We start from the raw sequence: 16,270 nt of genomic DNA on the forward strand, positions 1-16,270 counted from the left end.
TTCAGAAACGGATCAGTCAAAAAAACAAGTGACAATTTAAAAAGACAGTGATGGTTGTCTGAATTGCTTTGGCACTTTTAAACTTTATTGAGTTGAAAAAAATATTGCCAGGAGAGAAGGAAATACTCCTATATTGAGACAAAGCAATTTGTTGGAGGACAGCTAAGGGTCCATATAGAAAATATCAGTAGAGGCTCATTTGTTCACCCATGTTTGCATGGCCTCACTGGGTTTGAATTCTTTTCCCTGAAGTTACAGCACTTTAGTCTGCACAGCTATCTTTAGTTCTTTAATCAGATCACTTGGACAATTAGTAGCTCAAGCTGTGTGAAGTCTACAAGGGGTTAGCTGAAGACTGCTGTTGCAGCATAAGCTCTCGTATTTTTTTCCTCTAATAATTAGAGCAGCATATGCAAGTAACAGGCCAACAGGGCTCAGGACACGCAGGTCCATGAAAGCCTGTCTGTGGAGGTGATTTTAAGTTTCAAGCTAGAGTTTTATTAGAGTAATACTGTGGAGTGGTAGGATATGCTCCCACATTTTATATGGGCATTTTCCTGGTCCAGCAAAGGGGCTTACAAAGTTTGCACAGTATATTCATAAAGACTGAGGTATATTTCTTCACTGTCCACCTTAGGCCCTGGTTTGCATTCAAGTTCCTTGACTCTCCATCTCACAAGTGGATGAAACTCCAAAGGATTCGTTTGTGCCACCAGTGTGAAGGGGAGGCCACTTTTCCTACATACCAGCAAGAGCTTACTTTCACAGCTTGCCAAGCACTCCTTTGTTTTCAGACCCTTGTAACTCATGATGTGAATGCTGCCCCTGGGCAGCCCAGCAGTCACCATGTGCCAGGACACTGACAGCCGGGGCTGGCAGAAGCAGTCCCATTGCACCTCCTCAATCTTGCGAGTCTCCCCTGATCCTGGGAAGGGAGGTTCAAGCTGTGGGGGAGAGGGTGGCATGGACCAGGCACATCTATCAAAAGTGATGAGCAGATGATATCTGGGATGTGTGGCTTGTGTTTGGCTGGAAGTCAGAGCAAAGACCATGTGGAACAGTAACTGCGTCTTTGACTGTTGTTTCCAGTCCATGTAATATCTGGTCTAGGGGAAGAGAAGCTGCTGAAAACGAGGTCACTTACAGAAGTATGCCTAAAACACGGATGTAGGGAAATAAGACACGGTTTTATTTTATTGACTTTTAATCTATGAAAGGTGGGCAGGTTATGCAACAGACTTAAGGTTGTTTACTGAAAGTATGAGTTACGCACCTTGGGGAGCTAATTCTCAGTCATTTGCTTTACTGGTCAGTAGCCCCAGGTGATGACAAGCTACATATTCCTCCATCTTTTCTAAATAGTGAATCTCCTTGAGCAGAAAGCCCACAGTGACCTGCCCTCTAGCAATAACCAATAAGGGCAAGAGAGCTGAAAGACCAAACATTTCTATGTACTGAGGACAGTGTGGGTGGCCCAGCTAGCCACACACATCAGCCAGCTGAAAGGCGCAGCAAAGCCAGAGAGGAAAATAAAGGGTCTGGCTGTAGCATTTTTGATGTATTCTTGCTTCTGTACTCTCTTCTGGTCAAACAGCAAATGAAGCATTGTACTTCCTCAGCCCCACTATGAGTTTTCCAATGTCTTTTCTCAGGTCTGGGTTCGTACCCTTTCCAGTTGCTTTGGGGCAATGACACTGTACCCTTCATGAGGCACAAGAGCTGTGCATCTTTCTGCACTACGCAGATTAAGGAGGGGAGATGAAATTACTTATTTAGGCACAAAAAAACCTAACAAATATTTCATTTCAACTTGTAGGCTTGCTGCTGGCAAGAGAGAGCGGGAAGGTTTCCTGCTGTACCAAATGCTACTTGGAGCTGCAGCTGAAACGAGTGATTTAAAATTTATATGTGATAGTCTCCCATATTACAGAAATTAAAGCACTATGAATCATCACATCAGCATTCTAGGTCACTCTTATTCCCAAATGTCACAGATTAAAATCCTAATGAGGTGGGGTTTTTTTTAAATGAAAGATATTAAAAGTTATTAAAAACAACTTTCTGGTTAGGAAGTAAAACTTGATACTTAAACGCCAAGACATCACTAGGGATACTTGCTGTCGTATCTTCTGGATCACGGTGTGATGAGTTTCAGCTGGAAATTCCTTAAAAATTCCTCCAGATATTAGGGAAAAACAAGCATAGGCATGAAATTCCTGCTGTCCCAAAGTCAGTGGGAACTTGGCTGGGGACTTTGAAGAGAGCCAGAATTCAACTACAGATTCTGATGGTAGCTATGCCCTACAATTAAAAATAATTACACTGGGAGTACTCTTAACGCTATAGTAGCTTGAAAATAAAACCAGGCCCCAAATGTCCAAATAATAAAAAGGAAGGGTAAATTATAAATTTAAAAGCTGGGGAAAAGGCTGGGAATAGAGAATACTTTCTTTAAGGCAATCTATTATATTCATGCTCTCTAAAACAGCCATGTTGAAGCCCAATAGCCAAATCGTGTTACAACAGCACCCAGAAACCTTAACAGGATTTGTCCCTCACTTTGTAATATGCTCCAATATAGAAAGAGGGAGTCTCCTAGGACTTTTTGGCAACTCAGCTTTAATAGAACTGAAAATGTAATGAAAGTGGGGACACCTCAGGAATGCAGCTGTTGCCCCTCCAACCTGAGATGCTGCAATGGAAGTGCCATTGTCCTTAGGGCACACGAAGTAGTAGAATGAAACACAAAAGGAAAAGTTAGGGAAAGTTCCCCTTCCTTTATCTCTTGACTTGAACTGAAAGTCTGGAGGTTACTGTTTGGACTTGATGATCCTTAAGGTCTTTTCCAACCAAAATGATTCAATGATTCTAATACAGAACTGACCAGCACTGATTTATAGGAAGGAAACTTAACAAAGACAGTGGTGGATATACTGCCCTGGCATCTGTACTGTGCCTCAGCTGCTCTTTAGACACTGAAATCTTTTGGAAGACTTAATATCCCTCTCTGCACCAAAAGACTGTTGCAAACCAACTGCAAGGCTGCCTTTTTGCAATCTGACTTTCAAAACAGAATACAGAAAATCTAGTAAGGGCTTGATCCTTAACCTTTAGAGAACATTTAGATCTACGCTTGTAGTTTTGCAAGCAGTGAGACAGTTAATCAATCTCACCATTTTCAGAATTACAGGCAAAACCCTCTTTGATTTGCTGTCTTCAGTATTTCCAAACCAAACTACTTACTGTCATTTATAAGCATTCTGTAGACAGTAATGAAGTTATTCCTTTGACAAGTACATAGGAAATGAAGAAGCAGATTCTTCTCAACATCATAACTAAATATCTGGGAAATAGATTCAATTACTATAGGAATTGTAAATCATAAAGCCAGATTTTGTTCCCATCTTCACTTCCTCATCTGTCTGACCCTGGCTCCATGTGATGGAATCTCTATGTGTGTATATACATATACACATGCACATAGATGCAAGTGTAGGTACAGAGACAAATAAGGAAGCAATCATATTCTATTTCTGCAAAGCACTTCCAAATCTCTAGAGGAAAATCACTGAAAACGTACAAGCAAAAGCACTACTGGCTGACGATTCTACCTGAAAGAGATTCTGCATCCAGGTACTAGCACAAACACAGAACAGCACCAGCACTAGCAGTGTGATTCAGTTTGGGTCATTCTGGATTCTCAAGTGAAAAGTTTCAAATTAACGTACCATGGAATTCAAAATACTGAAGGAAAGAAATAGGATGGGGAGGGAAAAGGCATATTTTTGTGTATGGTTATACAATTTGTGACAAAATGTTCATTTTCCTTGTATGATTAAGAGATGCCCATTACTTAACCATACCAGGAAGTACTTTCAAATAGCCTCTTCATACTCTCCACAGTTTTCATTTTTATTTGTGAAGTTTGTGAGGTTTTTTTTTCCCTTCAAGGAGACTGAGAGATTTAAGCTTGCTTGGGGACAGATTACAGAAAAAAATCACAGCAGTTGTAAACTGTTTAGGGAGTGAATGACTGTCTCCTCTTTTATTTGGGATTAGACATACTTAAACAAGATCAGTAAGGGACTTTTTTCAAGGAAAAAAAACATAGTCTGTCAAGAAGAAATATTTGCTATACCTAGAAAGCAAAATAGGTTTCTACTCAGAATAAAAAACAGTACATACGATATAGCTGGAAATTAAAGCACAAATGAAACTTTTCTATTTTAAAGAACCCCCTTATTTATGTCTCTAAAACCAGGGTAAAACCATGGAAAAGAATAAAAATCCTGGAATCCTGGAGAACTTATGGCTTCATGTCTTAAATCCGACATTCTCTAGGATGGGTTCTTGTATGACAACATTGTTGTTTAGGTGTAAAACTGAGTAGTGGTCACCTGAAACAGAAACTTGTTACGGTCTTCTGAGAAGAAAGTCTCACCTGGTTATGACTTCTTGTATTAAATCTACCTTTCTTTGTTACATGACTTTAGGCTTCCTGCATATTCCTATTGTTTTGTATTTTCTTATACTGATATAGGAGAATAATGATTCCATCTGCATTTGGCTACAAAGCAACACCTTTACTAGTAATGTACATTACTAGTAAATTACATTACTACTAAAGAGAATAATTTACATTTACACTTCCTAACTTTTGCCAGGGAAACAAGCTGATGCTTTTGAAATTGTGAATTATTATTAGTAATTATAGTATCATCTGTACATTAAAGTCAATGTGACTGACAAGAAATCATGTATCAGTCTGGAGCTGTCTTAAGATCTCTGAAACCATCTCGTTACTATGGGAAAGACATGGGATGGTGTGATTCCTGGATTGCTTCCACTATTTCTAAGCAGTCCCTGTAAAAGCTGCAGAATGAAGTTGGAGTCCCATCACTGCTGAGCAGCAGAGAATGAAAAGGAGCAGCTTTGGTTGCTGTTTTGACTATGTTCTCTACGATAGTGAGAAAAGAGTGTGACCAGTGTCACAGAATACCTATGAAAAGTTTACTTTGCTTCCATGCTTCCAGCAGCCCAAGAAAGGCTGAAAAGTGATCTGACATTCTTTATGCCTGGTGAAAACTACCCTGAGGACTTTCTTTGTGTATATCACCTACCTGTATTTCCCAAGAACCATGCACCAGCTGGAGGCAGATGGAGCACAGCACACTTAACCATTTTCCCTCTCTGTATCAGTGTGCCTCCTGTGTTTGGGGCAGCAGGAAGGGAGACACAAGAGGTAACTTACATCAGCTCCATATTGCATGAGGAGATGTAGTTGTCTCCCATTTTCTGTGTGCCATCTGAATGTAAAGAAAGGACAACAGGGCAAATTAATTGCCCTGATATACTGACTGTGGCTGGCTGACATATTTTAAATGTCTGGGCTGAAAGGGTTGGACATCACTGGTGTACACGTAGATACAGATGGATGCACGCTTACAAAAGGATTTTTTAATGTCAGCCAAACTGAAAAGGAGGAAGCATGAGGAAAATATATGTTAGTAATGAAGTGAGAACATTCGTCTCAGCTTTCCAAATTCCCCTGTAAGTACAGTGAAATTTCACAAAGAAAGCATTCCTGTCTTCTTTTCTTTTTTAGTTTCAAGAACTCTACAGAACAGCAATATCTGTGCATTTAACTAATGTGACAAGTTTTAGTGTGTCCTAATCAAACTTCATCACCCTTACTTTTTACTAGGTACTACACTGATCAATGGAAAAGCTTTCTAGGCAAGAATCCGGAAAATGATAAAAGCACTTACCATCATTATTTTCTGCTTTTGACAATGATCTATGTCTGTAGAGCTCATCAGTCATCTCTTGTAAAAACAGTGTGGCACTTTGATCAAACAGCCAACAATAGCTTCCCGCATAAGGTAAAATGTTATGAGGCCATCAGAGAGAAATCACATTTTCTCTCAACAATAGGAACCCAGAAATGATGTGCTTGATTTACTTGCAAATAAAATCATGTGAAAGGTGATATCTTCACAAAGGTTAAAAAGACAGTGATCCTTTTATTCACCTTTCTGCGTGTTAAACACACTGTCATGTTGCAACTGAGATGGAGTGTCTATGCATTGATAAAGAGGCACATTCCAGCTCTACGAAACATAACTGCCACTGTTGAAAAATTACCTGCATTAAACCTTACACTTATCCCACAAATTTTAAGAGCAAGATGTGGGAGTTTGATTTTGATTACAGGCCTCTAGCTGTGTGGTAGGCAAAGGTCTTTAACCTACATGTTCTGAATGTATTAGGTACACAGTGTCATCAATGTCATGCCTCATTGGGTCAATGTAGGATTTTATCTAAAACCTGAGGCTTTTCAGTTTACACTGCATATGCAAACACAACCTTTTACTGGGTGTCTCTGCCTTTTCTTTCATTGAGAGGATCTGTGGTATTTATAGAAAAGGGAGTCAGAGGCATCTTATTTTACTCAGATTCCCATTGAGTTGAGGTCTTCAAACGAGAAAGGTTGTTTATTTGAAGACTGATGTGTGCCAAGGCCAGTGGAGCCAAAGACAATTTACTGTTAGAAAAATTGCCACTCTTCCTTTCCTACCCTGGCTTTCCCCAAACCTCTACTGACTGTAATAACATCCATTTTAAAAAGTGCTGATGCAGATTCTCTGCTTCTGAACACATACAAAACACATTATCGTGATTTAGTTTTGCAGTCTGTAAATGACTATTTTTGTAGAAAAGGTAATACCAAATTTAGATAATGTTCTCTTGATGTGGTACTGTAAGACGTGTCAAGATTCACACAGGTATGTAGACACCGAACTTCCATTTGTCTCAAGGAAAGACTGTGCATTTGGATGCTGGGCCCACGTTCACATAGCAGGATGTGTCTGGAGTTCATACTAACGGGAGCAACTGATGTCACAGGCAACAAAGAGTTTCAACCTGTGAAGTTGTGATGCTGTTTGGGAGGCGGTCATCATTACCGATTCAAATAAACATTGGAAGAAAGACTTTAATCCAATTAAAACACTAACAGCTGACAGCTAGTTGGGTTTTCAAGTCAAAAGCAACCATAGCAGAACTTCAACCTGTGACGCAGGCAAAGATTACACCATCTTTCTGACATATATATACACCGTATAAACTGAGCCATTCCCTGTGCCAGTCTTAGAACATTCTATCAACTCCCGATTTTTCAAAGCTTAGAGTGAACCAGATGGGTATACACTGCTATGTTTCCAGATGTGGTGGCTACTTGGTATTCCACTGCAGTTTCAGTCTGATGTGGTATTTACCATCTGGATCAATTCTCAGTTCTGACTTAAGTGCCACAGAGTATCTGCATAGCCCCATTGCAAAAGTAGTTCAAAGGGTAAAGGAAAAGGCACAGGTAAAGTTTCAACAGAAGCTGGAATTTGAAGCAAGCAGAGAAGTTGCCTGTAGCCTGCCATGACATTTCTAATGGAGAGGGAGGAGTCTCAGCTCAGAAAAGCTTTTTAATTGATTAGCAGTCACTTCTTTGGTGACTCGATCAAGAAAAATTCATATGAATTATACTGTGTACAGGTACACCAGCACACAGCTGCCAAGCACAGTAGTCTCAACACTCATGGCCTCCGGGCCCATTGCTGCTTTGGAATTACCATGGTGCTCAACTCCTGCAGACAGAAGACTCCAGGAGCAAAACTAGAAATTTAATCGTGCAAAATCATGAATAATCTCCTGCTTCATTATCTGCTTAACTTTCTGAATCAGCTCAGTGTGAGGTCAGATTACTGCCAATGTTGGTGCAAAGTAGAGAGGGAAGGAACAGGGCTGGTTGCTGTTAAGCTTGTCTAGTTGAAAAAAATACCTGAAAAACTCAGAATAGTGAAGCTTTTCCTTTCCTTCTTTCCCAAAGAAATGTACCAGCAACATGGTATTAACACCACAGCCTTCCAATTCTGCTTCCTACAAAACAAAAAAAGGTATGATTAATTATTATGCATTGTATGAACTACAACTTCACAAGAGATACCTGCAATTCAATTACAGTTCCCAATTCTATCACACAGGATCTCAGAGATGAGTAATTCTTCCACATCATCTGGTAATAGTGTATTATATGTTCTGCTTCGAAATATTCTTTATAAAAGGTGAGTACAATTTAAAACCATCTTCAGTGTATTTAGTTATTAGAATGGAGAAGGCTGCTAGCTAAATATTTAAAATCTTTATGCTTAGGTGAACAGAGCCTTTAAATAATCTGTGTAAAAAGTTTTTAGTGAGGTATTTCTGACTTGTCACAGTCATTTAAAAACATTCACAGTAGTCTAAGAAACAAAACCAGAAAAATACAAACATTCAGTGCTCTATTATAGTACGGTCTTACAAGGCTTCTTGCAATTTTTCAACATTGGTGACTTTTCTGTATCTATGTGTTTTAAATCTGATTAAGAGATTTTTGCAGAAAAAGGATGCACATTATTTCAAGCCAGCATCTTTAACAAGCCTAAACCCACACATAAGGCTGGATTTCTGTTCTATTCTTCTTTCAGCGCTAGCATACCGGCATTTCTTTGAACGCAACAAAACACTAAGCAACATGAAGAGAGACTTTTTTTTTCCCCTAGGTCTAGAGGGATTTCAACAAACTATTCTTATGACATCTAAATAGCCTCTGTGTCTTTTATCTGGTTGAAGAGGTAAGATGAAAGACAAGAGTCTATTCATAAGATTTAATACTAATGGTTATTTAGCTTTCAGCATCATCAATAACAAGTCCCATTAGTCCACTGTGTGTTTCATGCTTACTGCATATGTGACAGTTATTTTACAGTTAAAGACGGTAACATTCCTCATTTCTACTGCAAGCTACAACTCACTAAATGCCAGCGATACAAGTTATGCATGAGTGAACCCAGAAAAAGACCCACTTTTCAAGGCATATGCAAACTGGAGTTATTGAACTTTTATCATTTCACTGCAGGCAAAGAATATTTAAATACCCACAAGATCCATCCTTCTAAAGTTTAAACAGTTCAGATCACTGTGAAGAGTGATGCATAAACATTGGTATACGCTGTTTTGAAAGTCAAGTCAAACATCCATGTATGCTTACTTGAAATTCAAACCCAAACTACTTATGTCAGAATGCAAAGTTTTCTAAGAAGAAATGGAGAGCACACATATTTCTCATTGCAGTGAGATTCATCTGCTTGTTTTGATTTTTGCTACATGTTGAAAATGCAAGAAATTTGCTGATGTAATCTAAAAAACTGAACTCGTGATTATGCAATTTAATGTTTCTAATTTAATTAATCCATCTTAAAATCACTGTTGCATGGAAAATATAAAGTTTAAACCAACCTTCTAAAGACTAATTCTGTGACAAAGTTTTTTTTCTTTTTTCCTCTATTCATGTTTCTCTAGTTATAAGCTAGAAGAAGACATACAAACAATACCTATCTCATCTTATCTAAGATGACAAAGCCTATCCCTGGATTTATAACAAATATGCACCTACTCGTTGGCAACCCTCTTTATCAGTTGAAATTCCAAAGTGGAATTGGCAGATGTCCAAACACTATGTTAGTGAGAGTTAAATGTGTTTTAAAACTATAAACCAGTACATTTCTTTAAAATAGAATATGCAACAGGAGACCACAGAGACTACAGCTTAAGGGCAAAATTTCAAAAACATTGCTTTTCCTAGAGTTAATGCTATTAAGTTAAAGTACATGTTAGTACATAATTCCTTTTTGTCCACAGAATCATTAGGAGCCTTTGCTGCTGAACTGTATAAATTAGTACCAACATGACAAATCTTTGTTAGAAGATAGTGAGAGCTCTATTAATATTTCCAACACCTCACCCTCCCAAGCTTAGGTAAAAGAATAAGTTTATATTTGGAATGTCTCTCTTGGCAATGAGAATGAAATGATAACCTAATCCTGGAGCTGTAAAATACACCAGACCGGTAGCTTTGAGTCATCAAGCTGGTATCTACATTGAGTGAAAGTTTGTATTTTGGTGTTATCTGGTGGCTTCAGCACTGTGAGGGTGCACCAGAGCACCCTTTTGGGCTGTGCAATTCACAGACAGCTGAGGTACGGAGTGGAGGAAGCATAGAGATATTCTGAGTCTCATTTTGGTACAAGCATGGGATGGGGCAGGGACATGTATCTCAACTGGGGAACTCAGGCATGTTCCAAGGTCCATTGATTCTGACAAAGAATCCCAAGGACAAAGCGCAGATGCCACACAAACTTATACAAAGTAAGGAAAGTGTGTGTATGTATTACAAACATAGGCTTACTTTCCCAGAGTAACACTAACACCTTGTAAATTTTACAAAAGGATGACGAACCGCCAAACTAAGAAAGACCACATAACACAACATTTATTTCCTTACTATGTTGCACAGACTGTTAACATAGAAGCCTGATGCTGCAAACACTTGAGTCATGGGCACAGACCTACTTAATCCCATAGTTCCCCACTAAGCTTTTGACATTTAGGACCTGATACTGCAGCAAGTAGCAACAAGCACCTCTGAGAAGGTGCTTATCACACTGGGAGACAGGATTTTCAGAATAATGTACCTAACCGATTTTCAAAACTCATCTGAAATGTGAATAGACTTACTGTCTCTAGATTCTTACCATCCTTCCCTGCAGAATTTGCCTGAGGGCTTGCATCATGATTAAAATCTGTAATATGTTCTTTGTTCTCTTACTTGCTTCCTGGGAAATGATATTTGCTGTACAATGTCTTGTTTCAATAGAAACTGTAAAAATAATATGTATTTTGTACTGATTTTTTTTTGGTTAAGATAGAAGGAAAGTGAACATACAGAGAACACAGGCAGAAAAGAGAGAAGGGTCAAGAAGAACAATATCTTTTCTTCTGTCTGCTAATGATGTCCCAAATCTGTCAAAGGCAAGACTAAATATTTGCAAATTTTTCTGAGTCTGCTTCTCTGAAATGCTCTTTGTTTTTCAGCTGCTAGGTCAGTCAATTCATCATACCAGGCTTCTATCTCTGAAGGCAATCTAGACTTCAATCCACACAGCCTAGCCTCAAACACTGCTCAAGAGCATCAAGCTTGCTGTCATTCTGAGAGTCTCTAAGACGTTTGGATGTATCCCACAACTAAGAGCAGGCTGAGGGGAGACTCAACCACTCTCTACAACTACCAGAAAGCAGGTTGTAGGGAGGTTCGGCTTGGTCTCCTCTTTCAAGTACTGAATGATAGGATTAGAGGAAATGGCCTCAAATTGCACCAGGGCAGGTTTAGATCGGATATTAGGAAGAACTTTTTCACTAAGAGTGTTGTTAGACACTAGCACAGGCTGCTCAGGGAGGTGGCGGAGTCACTGTCCCTGGAGACAGATTCTCTTCCCCCTCTACTCTGCCCTTGTGAAACCACATCTGGAATATTGTGTCCAGTTCTGGGCCCCTCAGTTCCAGAAGGACAGGGAGCTGCTGGAGAGAGTTCAGCGCAGGGCCAGCAAAATGATTAGTGGAGTGGAGCATCTCCCTTATGAGGAAAGGCTGAGGGATCTGGCGCTCTTTACCTTGGAGAAGAGGAGATTGAGGGGTGACCTCATTAATGTTTACAAATATGTAAATGGTGGGTGTCAGGAGGATGGATCCAGGCTGTTCTCAGTGATGGCCAATGATAGGACAAGGGGCAATGGGTATAAGCTGGAACACAAGAGGTTCCAAAGAAATACAAGGAAGAATTTCTTCACTATGAGGGTGAGGGAGCATTGGAACAGGCTGCCCAGATGGGTTGTGGAGTCTCCTTCTCTGGAGACATTCAAAACCCACCTGGACAAGTTCCTGTGTGACTCTAGGTGGTCCTGCTCTGGCAGGGGAGTTGAACTACATGATCTCTTGAGGTCCCTTCCAATCCTTAAGACTCTGTGATTCTGAGGGACACGGGTTAGTGGTGGGCTTGGTAGTGTGAGGTGAGTGGTTGCACTCAATGATCTTAAAGGTCTTTTCCAACCAAAATAATTCTATGATTCTCAACTCAGTCTGGGAGGAAAGTTTAAAAGATGTATCCATTATGAAATTAATCCTATCAGGTACAGACAGTCCAAAGAATTGTAAACAGGCAAGCTACTGGGAACAGAACATCCAGATCTTAAAAAGCAGTCTTTTTTTGGCAGAGTCCTGACACCATCAAGTGGGCTTCAGAATGAAACAATACATAATCATGATGTAAGTCCATATTCAAGCTTTTAATGCTTTGCAAATGTGTTTTCTTACTAGGTAGGATTCAAGAACACATCAGGTCTGATACAGAAGGGCTAAAATGTGCATTTTTTTTCCTACAGAGTGTATAACAGACAATATCTGAGAAGCCTTATGGAGCATTTTCTAAACAATAATCAGTTTATATCCAGCATTCAGCAACATCCATAATTTCCATTACTTGGGGATTAGTTGTTTTTTAACGACAACTAATGCCATGCAATCTCTATGCTGTCCTGTTAATGCCTTTAGCAAGGAAAAAAAAATGTAACTTCAGGGATGTTCTCGGCTGTCAGTGTGTCACCCACAGTTTTGCAACAATTCATGACGAGGAGGTACAGAATAAAAACGGTTTCCAGCCAAATGGACTAAAAGTAATTTGGAAGTAAATGCTGTAGGAGATACTTTATGCTAAAAAAAGGAACAGGTTGAAACTAGTCTTGTCACCGGTAGGTTGACTGTGTCAAGCAGTCAGGAAATGGCACTGTTGCACTGCAAAGCCTGAGGCTGCACTGCTGGCAGCTGGTGCAGCTTCATAGTTGGGCACAGCCTCTCACAAGAATTCAGGCCCTGCCTCCCTAATGCCATATATTAAAAATATTAATGTCCTCCAAAAGTAGAGAATCTGTAAGGAGGCCCCTCCTCAGGAGATAGGATGTTCTTTGAAGCACACTCTTGATGAATGTGGACTTGGCTTCACAGGCCAAGAACATCCACCTCCAGCAAGAATAAACCTCCTTGCTCTCAGCGGTTGTAGTGGTTTTGCCTGGGCCAGGTTTTTGGTAGCAGGGGTGCTACAGGGGTGGCTTCTTTAAACAAAGAGCTACCAGAAGCTTCCCCTGTAGCTGATAGGGTTAATGCCAGTCAATTCTAAGATAGACCTGTCATTGACCAATGCCTGGCCAATTAGTAACTGAGGTAATGCCTCTGTGAGTAACATATTTGAGAAGGAGAAGAAGTTGTTGCACAGTTGCTAAACTGCAGCAGCAACAGGGAGGGAGAATTTTAAAACATCTCCACAGACACCAAGGTCAGAAGAAAAGGAGGGGGAGGAAGGTGGTTAGGCACTGGAAGAAAGATTCCTCTGTGACCTGTGGTGAGGACCATGGTGAGACATTTGTCCCCCTGCAGGCCATGGGGCCACAGGGAAGCAGAGTGCCACTTTCAGCCCAGGGAGGACCCCACGCCGGAGTGGATGGATGCCTGAAGGAGGCTGTGACTCCCTGGGAAGCCTATGTTGGAGTAAGTTCCTGGCAGGACCTGGGAGCCTGTGAGGAGAGAGAAGCCCACACCAGAGCAGGTTTTCTGTCAGGACTTCTGAAGGACTCGGGCAGGAGCAGTCGGTACCTGAAGGATTGTTCTCCCGGTGGGTAACCCACGTTGGAGCAGGGTGTGAGGAGCTGCCCTCGTGGGAAGGCCTGTGGTTGAGCAGTTTGTGAAGAACTGTAGCCCACGGGAAGGATCCACGTTTGAGAAGCTCATGGAGGACGATCTCCCAGGGGAGGGACCCTACAGTATGGCGGTGGGAAGTGTGAGGAGGTCTCCCCTTGGTAGGAAGCAGCGGCAAAGTCCATCTCTAATGAACTGACCACAACCCCTATTCCCTCTCTCCCTGTGCTGCTGGTGGGAGGGAGAGTCCTGGGAAGAGGGACGGTAGGGGAAGGTGTTTTCAGATTTGGTTTTATTTCTCATTTCCCTGTTTTGATGGTTCATTAATAAATCAAACCTTTTCTCCTCAAGTTGAGTCTGTTTTGCTGGTGACACTAATTGCTGAGCGATCTCCCTGTCTTTATCCTGACACAAAATCCTTTTGTTAAATTTTCCTCTCCCTTGTCCAGTTTAGGAGGGGAAGAGATATTACAACTTGGTGGGCAACTGGCACCCAGCCAGGGCTAAACCACCACGGCAGTAAACCTGACCCCGATGGACTGTGACCACTTCTGTGGGTAGTGCATGTTTATGCCGCTATCCCAAGTTTCGGTTATCACAAAATGCCAACTGAGCATGCTTATGTGTACAATTTCCAGTTTATCCCAATTAATTTTACAAGTAAATGCACTAGTTGGCCTTCAGAGATTATGAGCAGATTCTTATCGTTTTGAATCAAAGACTAGAACTGTTAGTGCAAAGCCAAATTGTGTGTATTCCCTGGCCTGCCAGGAGTCTACACAACTATCTGGCTTCTCTATATAGTTTCAAGAGCTTCAGACAAAGGGGTAAGGAGAAGAGACTAATGAGGCAGCCTTGCCTCACACATTTGAGCAATGGAAAGCAATGATGCTCTGAGCACAGTGGGCTTCCAGATGAATTCTTAGTGGAAGAGACTTTTGTTATCCCAGCCAAATTTAGTGTATGGGTGGGTAGACCAGCTGATCCCTAGAGGTCCTTTCCAACCCTTACCATTCTGTGATACTTACAGAATAGGTACCTAGAAAGACATCAGAAAGCATGTTTCTTTGTCTCTCTTCAGATTATATCATCAGACCATATGGGAAAAAAAAAATTCCTGTCCATGAGATAAATGTGTACCTGGAGATCTTCCTTTAAAATGTTGAGGAACACTGCACTTCTCCTTGGTTTAAGGTATCTAAAGGCTTTTCAGCAGAATTCGATGTTGATCTGCTGACAAAAAACTCACATTTATGTTGGAGAAGATAGGCCAAGAAAAAAACGTGCATTCGATATGAACCAAAAAGGTGACAAGACTAATGACACACTTTTTTGGGGAGGGATATTAATTTTAATGTTGGACCAGGTTCTTGCAAAATTTGATGTGCTGCACCCACTAACAGACTATTACTGCACTGGAAGAGCATAGCTCTCAACCACCATCTTCCTCCCTTCAGTTTAGGCAGTCTTTAGTTATTCTGGGTGCAGGGCTCTGCAGACTTTGATGCTATGGGTAGAAAACTTCAAATCAATTAGAAATTCTAGGGAGCAGACAGGCAGGTTATGATGGCTTGCAAAGTCTCTGTGGCTGAGGAGATGCCTCGCAATGCTGCAATGTCTGAAGGTCCAAGTGTAAACTTTTGTGCTGACCAGCTAAGTGGTGATAAATGTAAAAATGACTGACGTAATTTACCTCTTTTAGGACACTCTCTCCCCAAATAGTAGAAGACAGGTTAAAAAAAATGATAATAAGAAAATATCCATGTGTAGGTCTACAAGTACATTGCTAAGACTGAATTTTAGTTTAAAAAAATTCTGTTTAAGAGATCAATAGCTGTCCCCTCAAGTGCTAGTTACTACTACATGGTTTTTATTAAAAAAACCCAACATGTAAATGAGATACTTTGTATGAAAATATGTTCATTATGGAATCCAAAGGCATATGTTTATTCATTTGGAAATGAGACAATGCAAATATTATTTCCCAACATTAATTCCACCTTAAGAACAAATATAGAATGTTCTGTATTATCATTCCTTTCCTAACAATAGTTAAAATTAATTCCTAAGTTTAGTCATTACACAAAGCATATTAAATCAGAGATGTTGAAAGTACTTGATAACTCATTAATCTAAATTGAAGGATCCAAGAGCAAAGTCCCTGATTTAGATGACTGGGCTGCACAGCTGAGAATCTGCAACCATTAGCATTGTTTTCACTACCAGAACGCTAATGCATGTAGCCTTTTAAGGAACTCAAGTCTGTACTACAAAGGCAACCAATGTTATTTACTGAGCAGTATTTTTAACAAAATGTACCAAACTCTTTTAGCTCCCTGGTCCAGTTCTGGGCTCCCCAGCTCGAGCGAGACAGGGAACTTCTAAAGACAGTCCAGTAGAGGGCTACCAACATAATCAGGGGACTGGTGCATCTCTCTTATGAGGAAAGGCTGTGAGATGTGGGGCTGTTCAGCCTGGAGGAGACTGAGAGGGGTTCTCATCAACACTTTTAAGTACCTGAAGGGTGAATGTCGAGAGGATGGAGTGACACTTTTTTCTGTAGTGTCCAGTGACAGGACAAGGGGTAATGGACAAAAGCTGGAACACAAAAAGTTCCACTTTAACATAAGGAAAAACTTCTTTACTTTGAGGGTGA

The 16,270-nt window shown here is 40.5% G+C and overlaps 1 protein-coding gene across 2 annotated transcripts in view; it reads right to left on the reverse strand.

Annotated features, from left to right (window-relative positions):
* The window catches only part of MICU2 (mitochondrial calcium uptake 2), a 143,528-nt gene that overhangs the window by 11,821 nt on the left and 115,437 nt on the right, over positions 1-16,270 (reverse strand). For both annotated transcript variants that reach the window (XM_061992652.1, XM_061992646.1), the window contains exon 8: positions 7,835-7,932. In XM_061992652.1, the coding sequence (XP_061848636.1) occupies positions 7,835-7,932 (98 nt within the window). The remainder of the gene's footprint in view (positions 1-7,834; positions 7,933-16,270) is intronic.

The sequence above is a fragment of the Colius striatus genome, chromosome 1, assembly GCF_028858725.1.
Source record: "Colius striatus isolate bColStr4 chromosome 1, bColStr4.1.hap1, whole genome shotgun sequence".
In the NCBI taxonomy this organism is placed as follows: domain Eukaryota; kingdom Metazoa; phylum Chordata; class Aves; order Coliiformes; family Coliidae; genus Colius; species Colius striatus.